This window comes from Neoarius graeffei, chromosome 6 (assembly GCF_027579695.1).
Source record: "Neoarius graeffei isolate fNeoGra1 chromosome 6, fNeoGra1.pri, whole genome shotgun sequence".
Lineage (NCBI taxonomy): Eukaryota > Metazoa > Chordata > Actinopteri > Siluriformes > Ariidae > Neoarius > Neoarius graeffei.
Window position 1 is genome coordinate 85,320,174 of NC_083574.1, and position 14,841 is coordinate 85,335,014.

Sequence of the window (14,841 nt, forward strand, 5' to 3'; positions counted from 1 at the left end):
GCTTTGATATTCGCGCCAAGGTTTATGCAAACGTAGCGCCGTAACTGACGTATACAGCGACGTAAGTGACGTATACAGCGACGTAATGACGTATTCAGCGACGTAATGACGTGGCTCCGCCTAGCACGGCGAGCTTGGAAAAGCAAACTGGTTCTCAGCTGGCTCGCAAGTTGAAATACACATTTTGCCCATTATGTACAAAAAACCGGGACATTCAGTGTCCCGGATTTTTATTTTTTTTTTCCGGGACAGACCATGAAAATCCGGGACAATCAGGAAAAACCGGGACAGGTGGCAACACTAGTTCAAAATGGCGCGATCTTAGATTTTTACCGTGGCCAGTGGTAAACAAGGAATCACGCTAACTCGTGAATCTTGCAAGAAAGAAAGGAAAAGACGTCTGTTGGTTCTCTGGTGGAGGGCCTCTCTTTGTACGTCTAGCTGGCTGGGAGCCAAATGCAAGAGAGAAAGATGGAAGCGTTGTTCCGTTGTTTTATGCTTCATGTATGAAGCGATGGTGACTCCGCACCGGCATGACGCAGGTCAACACGGAAGTGGGCTGATGGGAGTTGTAGTTCTTAGACACAAAATGGCGGACTGTACCTACACCACCATCAGGAGAATACTGAACAACAATGGTGTGCATGGTAGGGTTGCAAGGAGAAAGCCACTGCTCTCCAAAAAGAACATTGCTGCTCATTTGCAGTTTGCTAAAGATCACGTGGACAAGCCAGAAGGCTATTGGAAAAATGTTTTGTGGACAGATGAGACCAAAATAGAACTTTTTGGTTTAAATGAGAAGCGTTATGTTTGGAGAAAGGAAAACACTGCATTCCAGCATAAGAACCTTACGCCATCTGTGAAACATGGTAACATGGTGGTGGTAGTATCATGGTTTGGGCCTGTTTTGCTGCATCTGGGCCAGGACGGCTTGCCATCATTGATGGAACAATGAATTCTGAATTATACCAACAAATTCTAAAGGAAAATGTCAGGGCATCTGTTCATGAACTAAATCTCAAGAGAAGGTGGGTCATGTACTGTAGTAAGACAACGATCCTAAGCACACAAGTCGTTCTACCAAAGAATGGTTAAAGAAGAATAAAGTTAATGTTTTGGAATGGCCAAGTCAAAGTCCTGACCTTAATCCAATCGAAATGTTGTGGAAGGACCTGAAGCGAGCAGTTCATGTAAGGAAACCCACCAACATCCCAGAGTTGAAGCTGTTCTGCACGGAGGAACGGGCTAAAATTCCTCCAAGCCGGTGTGCAGGACTGATCAACAGTTACTGGTTCATTGAACGATTCACTAAATGATTCACTGAATGAGACTGATTCTATGGTATGATTCACTTCAAGTGAGTCAAAGTAAATGATTCAATGGGATTGATTCATTTTAATTATTGACCTTCAAAATTTAATGAGACTGATTTAACGAGATTGAGCACTTAATATCAATAATTAACTGATTGCACCCACACTGGAAACATTTAGTTGCAGTTATTGCTGCACAAGGGGGTCACACCAGATACTGAAAGCAAAGGTTCACATACTTTTGCCACTCGCAGATATGTAATATTGGATAATTTTCCTCAATAAATAAATGACCAAGTATAATATTTTTGTCTCATTTGTTTAACTGGGTTCTCTTTATCTACTTTTAGGACTTGTGTGAAAATCTGATGATGTTTTAGGTCATATTTATGCAGAAATATAGACAATTCTAAAGGGTTCACAAACGTTCAAGCATCACTGTACGACGAGATGCACACACTATGCTCCATACTAGAGTTTGGATTATATCCCTTATCAAAAAATTCCTGTGCAGGGATTGGCCAAGCATGGCTCACATGACATAAACTAGTTCCACCAATGATTACGCAATGTATCTCATGACATTTAAAAAAAAAAAAAGAAAACAATGGATATAGTGTGTCAGTCATGGAATATCCTGGATGAACTGATGTCACAATTTCAGGCTACACAGCCAACTGGAGTCACAGCTGTGGCTCCACGAGTATTTCTCTGTGTGTGTAGATCTACTTGCCATGATCATGCCAAGCGAGGCAGGCGATAGCATGGTAAAAAATTCTAATAATTTTTTTTTTAAACAATAGCATGGTACATTGCACACACGCAGGTCGAAGGTCGCTCTGACATGAACAACAAACATGGCTGCCTCCAGTGAGTTTATGCCGAGATGCAATCTTAACACTTTTGGTTTGGAATTTTTTGATGAGCGATATTTAAGTTATTCTATGAAATCGAGTCGTACGTGAGCTGAAAGCTGACGAGATGCGTAACTCCGAATTTTAAACCATATACGATGAGATTGAGTGGAATAACTGTTTTATTTTATCCACATTCACTGGATTTTGAGAAACGGAGCATTTTTTTTTTTTTTTTGCAAATTCAATAAATAAAAACTTCATACAAAACATCCGACCAAATCATTTCCACTTAGAATTTAAACAAACTGGGGAAATGACATTAGCAATTTGGGAAAAATGCGATAATAATTCTTGAAAAATAAAAGATACATTCTTATCATCAAATACTTTTGATTCCATATTTTGTTGCTTATTTTATTTTTTGAGGGTTTTCTTTTCGAGTTTTTATTTCGTCCTTGGTTGGATCAGCAACACGCGCCGCCATTTTGTTTTTCTTCTTTAGCTTTTTTTGGCGGTTGGCAAACCAACTTAAAGGTGCATTACTGCCACCAACTGGGTTGGAGTGTGGAACAGGAGATTTTTTTTTTTTTTGGGGGGAGGGACGACAAACAACTATATTATTTTAGCAATTTCTGTTTCTTTTAAATACTTGATTAAGCGGCCATTTTGTTTTTCTTTACTCATGGTACAGTATATGAGCTGAAGGCGGCACGGTGGTGTAGTGGTTAGCGCTGTCGCCTCACAGCAAGAAGGTCTGGGTTCGAGCCCCGTGGCCGGCGAGGGCCTTTCTGTGCGGAGTTTGCATGTTCTCCCCGTGTCCGCGTGGGTTTCCTCCGGGTGCTCCGGTTTCCCCCACAGTCCAAAGACATGCAGGTTAGGTTAACTGGTGACTCTAAATTGACCGTGAGTGTGAATGGTTGTCTGTGTCTATGTGTCAGCCCTGCGATGACCTGGCGACTTGTCCAGGGTGTACCCCACCTTTCACCCGTAGTCAGCTGGGATAGGCTCCAGCTTGCCTGCGACCCTGTAGAACAGGATAAAGCGGCTACAGATAATGAGATGAGATGAGATATGAGCTGATATCCTAGTAGTAGAGTAGGCAATCAGGGCAAGCGATTGCTCATAATGTGGATAGAATAAACATGAATATCACTTGGACTGTTGGACTGAGTAATGTGTGTGATTGAGCTGTGCATTGTTGTTGTCGATGGACACAACTGAAGCAGGCAGTAGACAGCTTGTCTCACCCGTCTTACTGGGCCTGCCTTAAAACAAGGGGCCTCTGAGTTATTAATATGGAGGTGTTTGGGGTTTTTTTTAATAAGGTGTGGCCATAAGTTAAGATTTTTGAGTCAAATATCTCAAGGCTACACATTATCCAGAAGATACCAAATTCATAGCCACAAATTGTATATACACATGACTTCATTACTTGGCTGAAAAGTCTACTCACATGGAGAATTTGATCGTTCATACAGGCAAATAATATTCACGTCAGTAACTCCAGTCTGTGTAAAAGGTAATTTAAATGATACTTTGGTTCCTGTGACCACAATGAACTACATCTGCAAACTACATCTAGCAATCCATCCATCCATCCATTATCTGTAGCCGCTTTATCCTGTTCTACAGGGTCGCAGGCAAGCTGGAGCCTATCCCAGTTGACTACGGGTGAAAGGCGGGGTACACCCTGGACAAGTCGCCAGGTCATCACAGGGCTGACACATAGACACAGACAACCATTCACACTCACATTCACACCTACGGTCAATTTAGAGTCACCAGTTAACCTAACCTGCATGTCTTTGGACTGTGGGGGAAACCGGAACACCCGGAGGAAACCAACATAGACACGGGGAGAACATGCAAACTCCACACAGAAAGGGCCCCATTGGCCACTGGACTTGAACCCAGGACCTTCTTGCTGTGAGGCGACAGCGCTAACCACTACACCACCATGTGCCACTCCCAAACTACATCTAATGGCTTTAATATATTAATTCATGGGCACACCTTAGTTATTTATTCAATACATATGATTTAATGTACCAATCAAAAGTTTGTACACCCCTACTCGACTCATTCATCATTTTTTTCTGTATTTTGTATTTTCTACTTTGTAGAACAATACTCCAGAGACATGCAGTTAGGTTAATGTGGGGCGGCCTTGGGCTGAGGTGCCCTTGAGCGAGGCACCTAACTCCCAACTGCTCCCCGGGCGCTGTTAGCATGGCTGCCCACTGGTCTGGGTGTGTGTGTGTGTGTGCTCATTGCTCACGTATGTGTGCATGTGTGTGTTCACTGCTTCAGATGGGTTAAATGCAGAGAGGAATTTCACAAGTGTGTGATGAATAAAGTTGTGCTTTCTTTCTTTTTCTTTCAATACTGAAGTCATCACAACTATGAAATAACATCTGGAACATGTGTGGTTAACAAAAAGTGTTTTAAAAATCCCACAAAAATGTTTCATATTTTAGATTCTTTAACGTATCCAGCGTTTACCATGATGACGCTTTACACCCTTTTGGCATTATCTTAACCAGCTTCATGAGATCGTCACCTGGAATGCTTTTCAATTAACAGCTGTGCCTCGTCAAGGCATGTCCAAACTTCTGACATTACTACTGGGTCCTGTAGATGTGAACCCATATCTTGTTAAGATTTGTCATAAAAGGTAGATTGTAGTCTTTAAGCAACTCATTTTGAGAAAACTGTATTTACTGTTGTATTGACCAAAACAAATGGGTGCAGTGTGTAAAGTGAATTTATTTTATTGTTTTCAAAAAATGACACGACTTCAAAGTGTCATCACAACTATTAAGATGCAGTTATCCAGTCCGAGGCCACCTGAAAGACTGCCCATCTCCAGTACACAGCAGTTTCTGCACAAAAAGAAAAAAAAGTGTTTAACATTCTCATAAAGAATTATTTTTCTCTTCTATGATCAAGGCCATTCCATTTTATATTATTCTATCCACATTCACTGGATATGAGCAATCACGCGCTCTGATTGGCTACTCTACTACTAGGCTATCAGCTCGTATACTGTAAGTAGAGAAAAACAAAATAGCGGAGTGTGTTGCTGAACCAACCGAGGACGAAATAAAAACTCTACTCGAAAACAAAACCCCAAAAAATTATCGAGTATTTAAAAGAAACGGAAATAGCTAAAAGAATATAGTCCCCCTCAATCCCCCTCAATCTTCTTTGAGCAGAAAACTCAAAGAAATACAAAAAAGCAACAAAATATGGAATAAAAGTATTTCATGATAAGAAGGTATCATTTTTTACTTTTCAAGAATTATTATGGAATGTTTCACAAATTGCTACCGTCGTTTCGCCAGTTTGTTCATATTCTAAGCAGAAATGAGTTTGTTGGACATTTTGTATAAAGTCTCTCGAATTTGCAAAAAATAAAAATGTTCAGTCTCTCAAAATCCAATGAATGTGGATAGAATAAAGCAGTTATTCCACTCAATCTCATCGTACATGGCTTATAGCCAACTCGGTGCTACGTGTCTCGTCGGCTATCAGCTCATGTACGACTCGATTTCATGGAATAATTGTTCAATATTTTATAATAGAAACTGCATATACTAGTATAATTCAAACTCCAGTAGTGCATAAAGGAAGACTATTGCTACAGCTGTCCATGTGAACTACTCACAGCAGTTGTAGAGTCTCTTGATTCTGAGGATGTCATTTGGGCTCATTTCAGTAGCCGTTCCGAGGGTCACATTGGGGTTAGGGATGGGGATCATCGTGGGCTTATCATTCTTAGAGAAAGCAGTTCTGAAATACCAAACAAGAAAGTCAGTATTTTCTGTTTTGCAGTCATTTCAAATCAGTTTAATGAGCTTATGTTACATTAAAATGATATTGAATATTGAAAAATGTATGGGATGGTTGTTTGGTGACTGACTGACTTGTGGTATTGCATGACGGAGTTGTAGTCGTAAGGTGTATTCTGGTTGAGAGTGTCCGTCTTGTTGAAGTTGTACTTCTTGTCTGATGAGGAAACAATCACCCCAATTAGTTGGGGACTAATTAGTAAAACCCACTAAAAGCATTTATGTTTGAAAAGTTTCAGCAGATCAAGATTTTTAAAGAAGTTAATCTGAACACTTTAACTGCATAAATCCTGGGTCTGTACCCTCCTCAATGTTCTCCCAGACAATAACGATGTAGCTGTCTCGGTCGCTGCGGGTCTGTTCATGATGAAAGCCCAGAGCATGAAGAAGCTCATGCTGAATGGTATGAAAGTAGACACAGCCGTTATGTTCCAAGGACAGGGCCTGCTTATTACCTTGACGTCCAACGTAAGACCAGCATCTGTAAAAAGAATAAGATTTACGTATCAGTAATATGACACATTGGTGGGGTTTTGGGGTTTTTTTTTCGTTGACTTACATCAAGTAATCAAATTTAAAGGATCTAAACCTATTTACCATTTGACCACTGTAACAAGAGCAATGCAACGTTTAGAAGGAAGCCATGGCCTAATGGGTAGAGAAGCAGCTTTGGGACCGAAACGTTTGCTGGTTTGCTTCCCTGGACCAGCATGAATGGCTGAAGTGCCCTTAACCAAGGCTACTGCTCCCCAGGCTGCTCTGGGTATGTTGTACGTTGCTCTGGGTAAGACCGTCTGCTAAATGCCATTAATGTAATGTAATTTAATCAGAGACTGGTTGAAAGAATTAATCGAAGAACACCACTACGAAATGCGCTTTGATATTTGAAGTGATGGATAATAATCAAATACACCATGCACTGAGAGGCTCCGGTTGAAATTATGGATTCTCTGAGGTGACTGGTGTAGTACTATTTTGTGAGGGGCACAGCACCAAAGAAAATAGTCCTCTGCCACTCACCAAAGTGAATGGATAATTTCAATTGGTGCCTCACAGTGTATGGTATATTAGATTTATATTCTGTCCACATTCACTGGATATGACCAATCGAGCGCTCTGATTGGCTAATCTACTACTAGGATATCAGCTCATATACCGGGAGTAGAGAAAAATAAAATGGTGCAGCATGTTGCTGAAACAACTGAGGATGAAATAAAAACTCTACTCGAAAACAAAACCCCAAAAATTATCAAGTATTTAAAAGAAACAGAAATAGCTAAAAGAATATAGCCCCCCCCCCCCCCCCCTATTTCCTGTTCTACACTCCAGCCCAGTCGGTGGCGGTAATGCACCTTTAAGTTGGTTTGCCAACCACCAAAACACCCTAAAGAAGAAGAAGAAAACCCAAACATTACAAAAAAAAGCAGCAAAATATGGAATAAAAGTATTTGATGGTAAGAACGTATCTTTTTTTATTTTTCAAGAATTATTGTTCACACACATTACTCAGTCCAACAGTCCAAGTGATATTCATGTTTATTCTATCCACATTATGAGCAATCGCGTGCTCTGATTGGCTACTCTACTACTAGGATATCAGCTCATGTACCGTGAGTAGAGAAAAACAAAATGGCAGCTTAATCAAGTATTTAAAAGAAACAGAAATAGCTAAAATAATATAGTTGTTTGTCGCCCCCCCGAAAAAAAATATCTCCTGTTCCACACTCCAACCCAGTCGGTGGCAGTAATGCACCTTTAAGTTGATTTCCCAACCGCCAAAAAACGCTAAAGAAAAGCAAAATGGTGGAGCGTGTTGCTGAACCAACTGAGGACGAAGTAAAAACTCTACTCGAAAACAAAACCCTCAAAAAATTTTAAAAAAGCAACAAAATAAGGAATCAAAGTATTTGATGATAAGAACGTCTCATCTCATTATCTGTAGCCGCTTTATCCTGTTCTACAGGGTCGCAGGCAAGCTGGAGCCTATCCCAGCTGACTACGGGCAAAAGGCGGGGTACACCCTGGACAAGTCGCCAGGTCATCACAGGGCTGACACATAGACACAGACAACCATTCACACTCACATTCACACCTACGGTCAATTTAGAGTCACCAGTTAACCTAACCTGCATGTCTTTGGACTGTGGGGGAAACCGGAGCACCCGGAGGAAACCCACGCGGACACGGGGAGAACATGCAAACTCCGCACAGAAAGGCCCTCGCCGGCCACGGGGCTCCAACCCGGACCTTCTTGCTGTGAGGCGACAGCGCTAACCACTACACCACCGTGCCGTCCCTTATAAAGTTTTTATTTATCGAATTTACAAAAAATAAAAATGCTCTGTTTCTCAAAATCCAGTGAATGTGGATAAAATAAAACAGTTATTCCACTCAGTCTCATCATACGTGGCTTATAGACAACTCGGAGCTACGCGTCTCGTCAGCTTTTGGCTCATGTACGACTCAATTTCATGGAATAACTTAAATATCCCTAAGAATTCCAAACTAAGTGTTAAGATTGCATCTCGGCATAAACTCACTGGAGGCAGCCATGTTTGTTGTTCACGTCAGAGTGACCTTCGACCTGCGTGTGTGCAATGTGCCACTTGCCTCACTTGGCGTAATCATGACACGTAGCTCTACACACACAGAAATGCTCGCGGAGCCACAGCTGTGACTTGAGTCGGCTGTGTAGCTTGAAATTGTGACATCAGTTCATCCAGCATATTCCATGACTGACTCACACTATATCCTTTTTTTTTTTTAATGTCATGAGCTACATTGCATAATCATTGGTGGAACTATTTTATGTCATGTGAGCCATGCTTGGCCAATCCCTGCACAAGAATTTTTTGATAAGGGATATAATCCTAACTATAGTATGGAGTATAGGGTGTGCATCACTGAACAGTCTCATTTTAAGGAAGATTATATGTGTGCATACCCGTTGATAGACTCAATGCTGATATAATCCTTCTGATTGGAGCGTTGAATAAAACGGATACAGGTGTTGTTGAAAGAGTCCAGGCCTTTCTGGATATCGTTCCGCTGATCATCATCTGAGGGTGTACAGAGTGTCTGTTTGGTCAGTCACTTTGCTCCTTGTGCTACTTCAAATTGATTATACAGTCAACGTGTGATGTTAAATAAATAATAATAATAAGCACTAATTGTTCAATTCCTTGATCAGACGCCAAATGAGTCAAAATCAGTTTACATTAACAATAGAAATATGATCATTTGAATAATAATAATAATAATAATAAAATACGGTTTGAATGATATTTTATGAGATACTAAAATTATTATGATATATGATATGAGTTCACATCTTTGACGTACTGTATACATCGGCGATCACGTAGGGTATGTAGACATTGCCATCGGCCGACTTTGGCCACTTGCAACGGGAGGAGGTGCAGGGATCAGCGTTTTTCCCATTATCGCCAGCAACAGCAATGTCTCCTTCAATCAGCTCAGGTTTATCTCCACTACGAACTAACATACAAAGGGTTTTTATAATAATTAGAATATTCAGTACATTTAATAAATTTTCAATATGTTTCTTCCTGCATCAATAATCAAATGGTGCATTACTTATTTTTATATAAATATTTCGTCACTGCCTAAAAGCAGAGCTCCTGATGAGTTTATGAGCAAAATATTTACAAGGGCACAAAATTAACCTGAATACAATAATAACATTATAGCACCATGAATGAACCACTGAATTGTGTCGTGTCGTGTATTTCATGTCAGTGAATCACTGCATTATCTTGCGACAGTGAAACCAATAATGAGATATGCATCATAGTTACAATACTTATTTATTCTTTTCTTAGAAACAACACCACTGCATTTATTATGGTGTGTGACTCTGCTGGGTGCCTGGTGGACAGCAGTGAACCAGCGCTTTCGCTTTACATCATGAGCTCATCTGGTCATAAGGCCGATGGTCTGTTGCCATGGCATGGCGTCCGTCATCCACTGTCCACAATTCAGTTAAATCACATCTCCTCCGTCAGTTCTCCACGGATTTCCGTTCCAATGGTTTTATTTGAAAGAACTCATCACTCTGCACAAAACGTGGTCGTTGTTTTGTCAAATATTTTGTTAACAAGTTAGTAATTAGGCCAAATTAATGAATTTTCCAGGCCTCTCACGAGAATTGTATATCCAGTTCTGATCAATCGATTCCAGTTCTGATCGATGTTTTGGGTAGATCTTCCCTCGGGGAACAAAACTTGGTCATTTGTATCTTGAGTTTCTTGTTGGAAACAATTTGTTTACAACTTTGTTTACAACTTATGGATTTCAGTTCTGATTGTTTTATTTGAAAGAACTTGACCTTCTGCACAAAACTTGGTCATTGTTTGGTCGATTTTTTGGCTAACAAATTAGTCATTAGGTCAACTTAACACATTTCCTTCTGACTAGAATTGTATCTCCTCTCTCATTTATCATGCAAATTCAGTTCTGATTGATGTTCTGGGTCGATCTTCCCTCAGGGAACAAAATTTAGTCCTTTGTTGATTTTCCTGTTGTCAACAATTTGTCGTGGAGTTTGGTCCTCTCTCACATTGTCACGTTTCAGTTCTGGTTGTCATGGTTGTTTTGATGGCAGGCCAGATGAGCTACTATGTCCTTGACATTCTGGTTACTATATAGTTACGATCCAATATTATCGGACATAAGAATCAATATCAATCCGCGGTAGGTTTAGATTATCTAAAACTCAGGAAAGATGCTCATAATTCTTAGTGAACTCTGCAGTAATTATGTTTGAACAAAGGTACAGAGTAAGAAATCGTTCAGGTAAAAAAGCATACAATGTAAAGATATGTTGCCTGCTATGAAAAACCCAGTAGGATAAAAACTTTCGGGGGGGAACCTACTGGAAAACATCCTCCTCGACTGAATGCAGTGTCTGAGCTCCGAGGGTTCGAGCTGCGAGCTTGATATTTCAAACAGATGTCTGGTTACAACTATCAACTGTCCAACAAGCTAATGGAGTAATAACTGTCTGAACTAGTTTTATATGAAACTGTCATGAATATTTTCTGTAAAATGTGTTAGTAAATAATCCCACATTATTTTTTAAAAAGTAAATTAAAAACTAAATAGAGACTGTAATTAAAGTCACAGTAATTTGCGCTAGCTGTTACAAACCGGGACGTCTGGTCACCGTACCCTATAGATCCGGAGTGGTAAGAGATAGAGAATGATGCTTACTGAGGAAAAGTTGTGCCCTTCTGCCCTGAACAAAATAAAACTCATTGAAAAAAATCATGAAAATTGACAGAGTTATAAGGGACTGAAAAAAATCCCGTTTTTCACGGCTCATTCCAGATCAGTGATCCAGATCAGTATCAAAAGTCATAGCAACGTAATTCAGCCCAGAGGTATTCTTCGTGTGAAATTTGTTGATGAATGGTTTAAAACTGAGGGCGAAATAGTGTCCTAAAAACATTAGGAGAATAAGAATAAGAAGAAAGCAGAAAGATTCTGAGCGAGAGGAACAATTTGCGCCAGCGCTGCTAGCACAAATTAATAAGTGCTGGATAAAAACCCATCTATCTTATGGAAATAAAGGTACAAATTTCATTGTCCAGTAGTTAAGTGTTGATGAGATGTTGTCTTGCACTGACTATCCGGTTCCCCATGGTGGTAGGCGTACGTCATTAGTACTTACGGACATCATACGGTCGCAAAAGCCATCAAAAATCAAGCTACCATATTCTCTTAATTATGGAGGTCTGCCATAAAATACCAGTGTTAATAAATATATAACGTTGTAAGTATGTTTCTGTTGTAAATACTGACTCGATTTGTAATATCCTGCATGCTGGCAGTGGTAGACTCTTTACCCTGTAGGGGTCAGTGTTTGTTTTTGTGCCTGTGTGTACATACTGGTGTTACTGTTCACCCTCTCGAGCCGCTCTCCCACAGACAGATCAGCAAGCGGGTCCTCCAGACCTATCAGACGAAACATTAGCATATTAAATCTTTCAAGGTTCCTGTTCATTTGAAATGCTGTTCAGTTAAAGGATGCAACTAATGGTTGATGCCTCCAGAATGGAAGTTCATCGATAAATAATCAGTGTAATGTTAAAGTGCATGACTTACCATGGTACAGAGAAAACACAGCACATAAAAAAGACACAAATAATTATAAGTGCAATGAAATAAGCGCAAAAGAAAATTTGTCCACGTGCCACTCTTTCTACTCCTACAAAGATCTCACGCTTGCTATGGCTCACCTTGCTGAAAAATCCAGCTTAGCCTGACCAGCTACCAACTGGCAACATGGTCAAGCTGGTAGACCTTCTGGTAGAAAGGACTATTCCTGCTATGTTGTATACAAGGAATAATAAAGAAGCTGGAAAATCATACAGTAGATGACGAAGATGATCTACCAGTTTCACCAGATGTTTTGGGTTTTGGCCAGGCTTGTAGTCCGACTCGTGCCCTAATTTTAAGGACTCATGGCTTGACTTGGACTTGAGCACTGATGTCTCTGACTTGGACTCCTGCATTAACTGCATTCAGACTTGTAAATTGGAGATGAGGACTCAGATTTTTTTCTTTATTTTTTGTAACATGCCATAATAATTTGGCATGAGATATTTATATCTACATTAATTTTTATACTAATTTTGTGCAAGAGAATGTACATTCACGTGTTCATACATCATGTTCAGGAACAAACTAATGTTAATGGCACTAAAATGCCTGGAGAGAAGCCCCTAGGATTGTCCACTTTGCTTATACAGATTTCTCATGCAGTGGGAAAAAATGCACTGCTATGTGTTCCATATGTAGAAGAACTATTGAGGAGATGACAGGGACAACCTCAAACTTCATTCATCGTTTGGTAAGACTACACCCAGAGAAGGAAGTGACATGCTGTGTTCACTGCTCTGTTGATAGCGGGGCTTGCTTGCTGACAGATGAACTAGCTAGTGTTAACCCTCTCTCATGTTATTTGCCCTGTTGATAGCAGGGCTTGCATCGGACTCAACTCGGCTCAGTAGTGGACTCGACTTGGACTCGACACTAAATTTTCTTGAATGACTTGGACTTGACTCGGACTTGAGCACTGGGGACTCAAGACTGGACTTGAACTCGAGGTTTAGTGACTCGACTACAACACTGGTTTTGGCAGCTGGTCAGACCAAGGTGGCAGGTAGTGAATAGTCAATTCTTCAAACAGGTACTTAGATATTTAGAATGCATATTGTTTTATTTGTAATATATGCATGCATGTCTCTCACCTCCTCTCCAGAACAGAGCAGCAGCAGGGCCAACAGACCCACGGTCACTTTATACACAAACATGTCTGCAGACGTCCTGTAGAGGAGGGCAGATACAGTTGAAGATCTCCACTATGATCCTTTGGATTTGGGAGATGGTCTGGGAGTGCCAAATCCCTGATCCATGTGACTCATGAAGGGATTGTTTGAGCCTTTGACTAATACTTTCAATCAACTATATTTTGAGTAGGACTACAAACTATGCAGGCATTGAGACCTTCAACTCCTCAATATTACATTACAGGCATTTCACAGACACTCTTATCCAGAGTGACATACAACAGGACCCTGATAAAGCCACAGCAATGGGCAGCCTGGGGATCAGTTGGGGGTTCGGTACCTTGCTCAAGGGCACTTTAGCCACATCTGCTGGTCCAGGGAATCAAACTGGTGACCTTTTGGTCCCAAAGCTGCTTCTCTAACCTTAAAGCCATGGTTTCCCCCATAGCAGGAACCTGAACGTTATTGCTTGATTGAGATCCTGAGTCTCGCTTAATTCTTAGCTCAATGCTTAACATCACTTGAAGACGGTCGACTTGTACCCAAGAACTGTTGTTGCTGTTCATACCAGGACTCTTCTTCACAAAATGCATCCTTTCATCCTAAACATCCTTGCAACACATGTAATACTGTTTGCCTTTACTCTGGTGGGGTGTTTCACAGTCAGAGTACACAAGTTTGTGTCATTAGTTCAGTTTTTTGGCACAGTTTGTGAACTAAATGAGGCCTTTGATGGAAATTTATTTTCTGCTGAATGTTGTTGGTGGCAAGAATTTGTAGCTAGAATACAAACAGCACTGTGTTGTTACCTGGCTAATGGTGAGAACATAAATTGTCCTCTCCAGAAAAAATGTTTTGACAGACAAACATCATGGTTTTTTTTGTTGGTAACCACTGTAGCTCTTTTTAAGAAGCTAAGTGTATAACCATATGTGCCTGTACTTATATGGACCTGGACTTTCAGAATCATAACCTACTTGTCTAAGAACTGCCTTTTTTAAATTTATTTTAATAAGGACCACATTACCAGAGAGGACATTTTTGACAGACAAGTTACCTTATTAAATATACCCTTGTTGCCCGATCAGTACCCATTTGGGGTTAACTTTGTTGGCAATAATTCTTCAAGTATGAAATGAGGCTGTAAGATAGCGCAATATTAGGATTGGCAACCTTTTCAAACTAGACCAAATAAGGTTGAAACATAAAAAAAATGGTCAAAAATGGGGTTACATAATAGTATTTCAAGCTGGCATGTGCATGTATTCAAACAAATGACTAATTTGCAGGTGGGATGGTATTAGTTCTTCATGTAGAGCTAATCCTCACTTCACAAGTACTTATTGTACTTCAGTAATGCTTGATCCATTCCATATAATCCACTTTGGTACCCTGACTGTGAAACAGCCCTTCTACTGATTTATAATCTCACTATCTAGTAGTGTTGGGTTCAAGTACTACCTTAGCCAAGACCATGTTAAGAGTAAACCCATAGCCAACGCAGTCC

At 40.3% G+C, this 14,841-nt stretch overlaps 2 protein-coding genes across 4 annotated transcripts in view; one reads left to right on the top strand and one right to left on the bottom strand.

Annotated features, from left to right (window-relative positions):
* The window catches only part of LOC132888119 (carbohydrate sulfotransferase 8-like), a 329,227-nt gene that overhangs the window by 228,699 nt on the left and 85,687 nt on the right, over window positions 1–14,841 (top strand). The gene's annotated exons all lie outside the window — the stretch shown is intronic.
* LOC132888122 (low choriolytic enzyme-like) lies at window positions 5,830–13,358 on the bottom strand. 3 transcript variants are annotated; one of them, XM_060924129.1, is made up of 8 exons: window positions 13,296–13,358; window positions 13,044–13,047; window positions 11,932–11,997; window positions 9,364–9,519; window positions 8,966–9,080; window positions 6,324–6,502; window positions 6,097–6,178; window positions 5,830–5,962 (listed from the first exon to the last, which is right to left on the bottom strand). In XM_060924129.1, exons 1-8 carry the CDS (start codon window positions 13,356–13,358, stop codon window positions 5,830–5,832), a joined length of 798 nt encoding a protein of 265 aa, XP_060780112.1. The 3 variants fall into 3 exon arrangements, with proteins under 3 accessions (XP_060780112.1, XP_060780111.1, XP_060780110.1); XM_060924128.1 differs by lacking the exon at window positions 13,044–13,047 and having other exon boundaries at window positions 11,932–11,989; XM_060924127.1 differs by lacking the exon at window positions 13,044–13,047 and having other exon boundaries at window positions 11,932–11,989; window positions 13,281–13,358.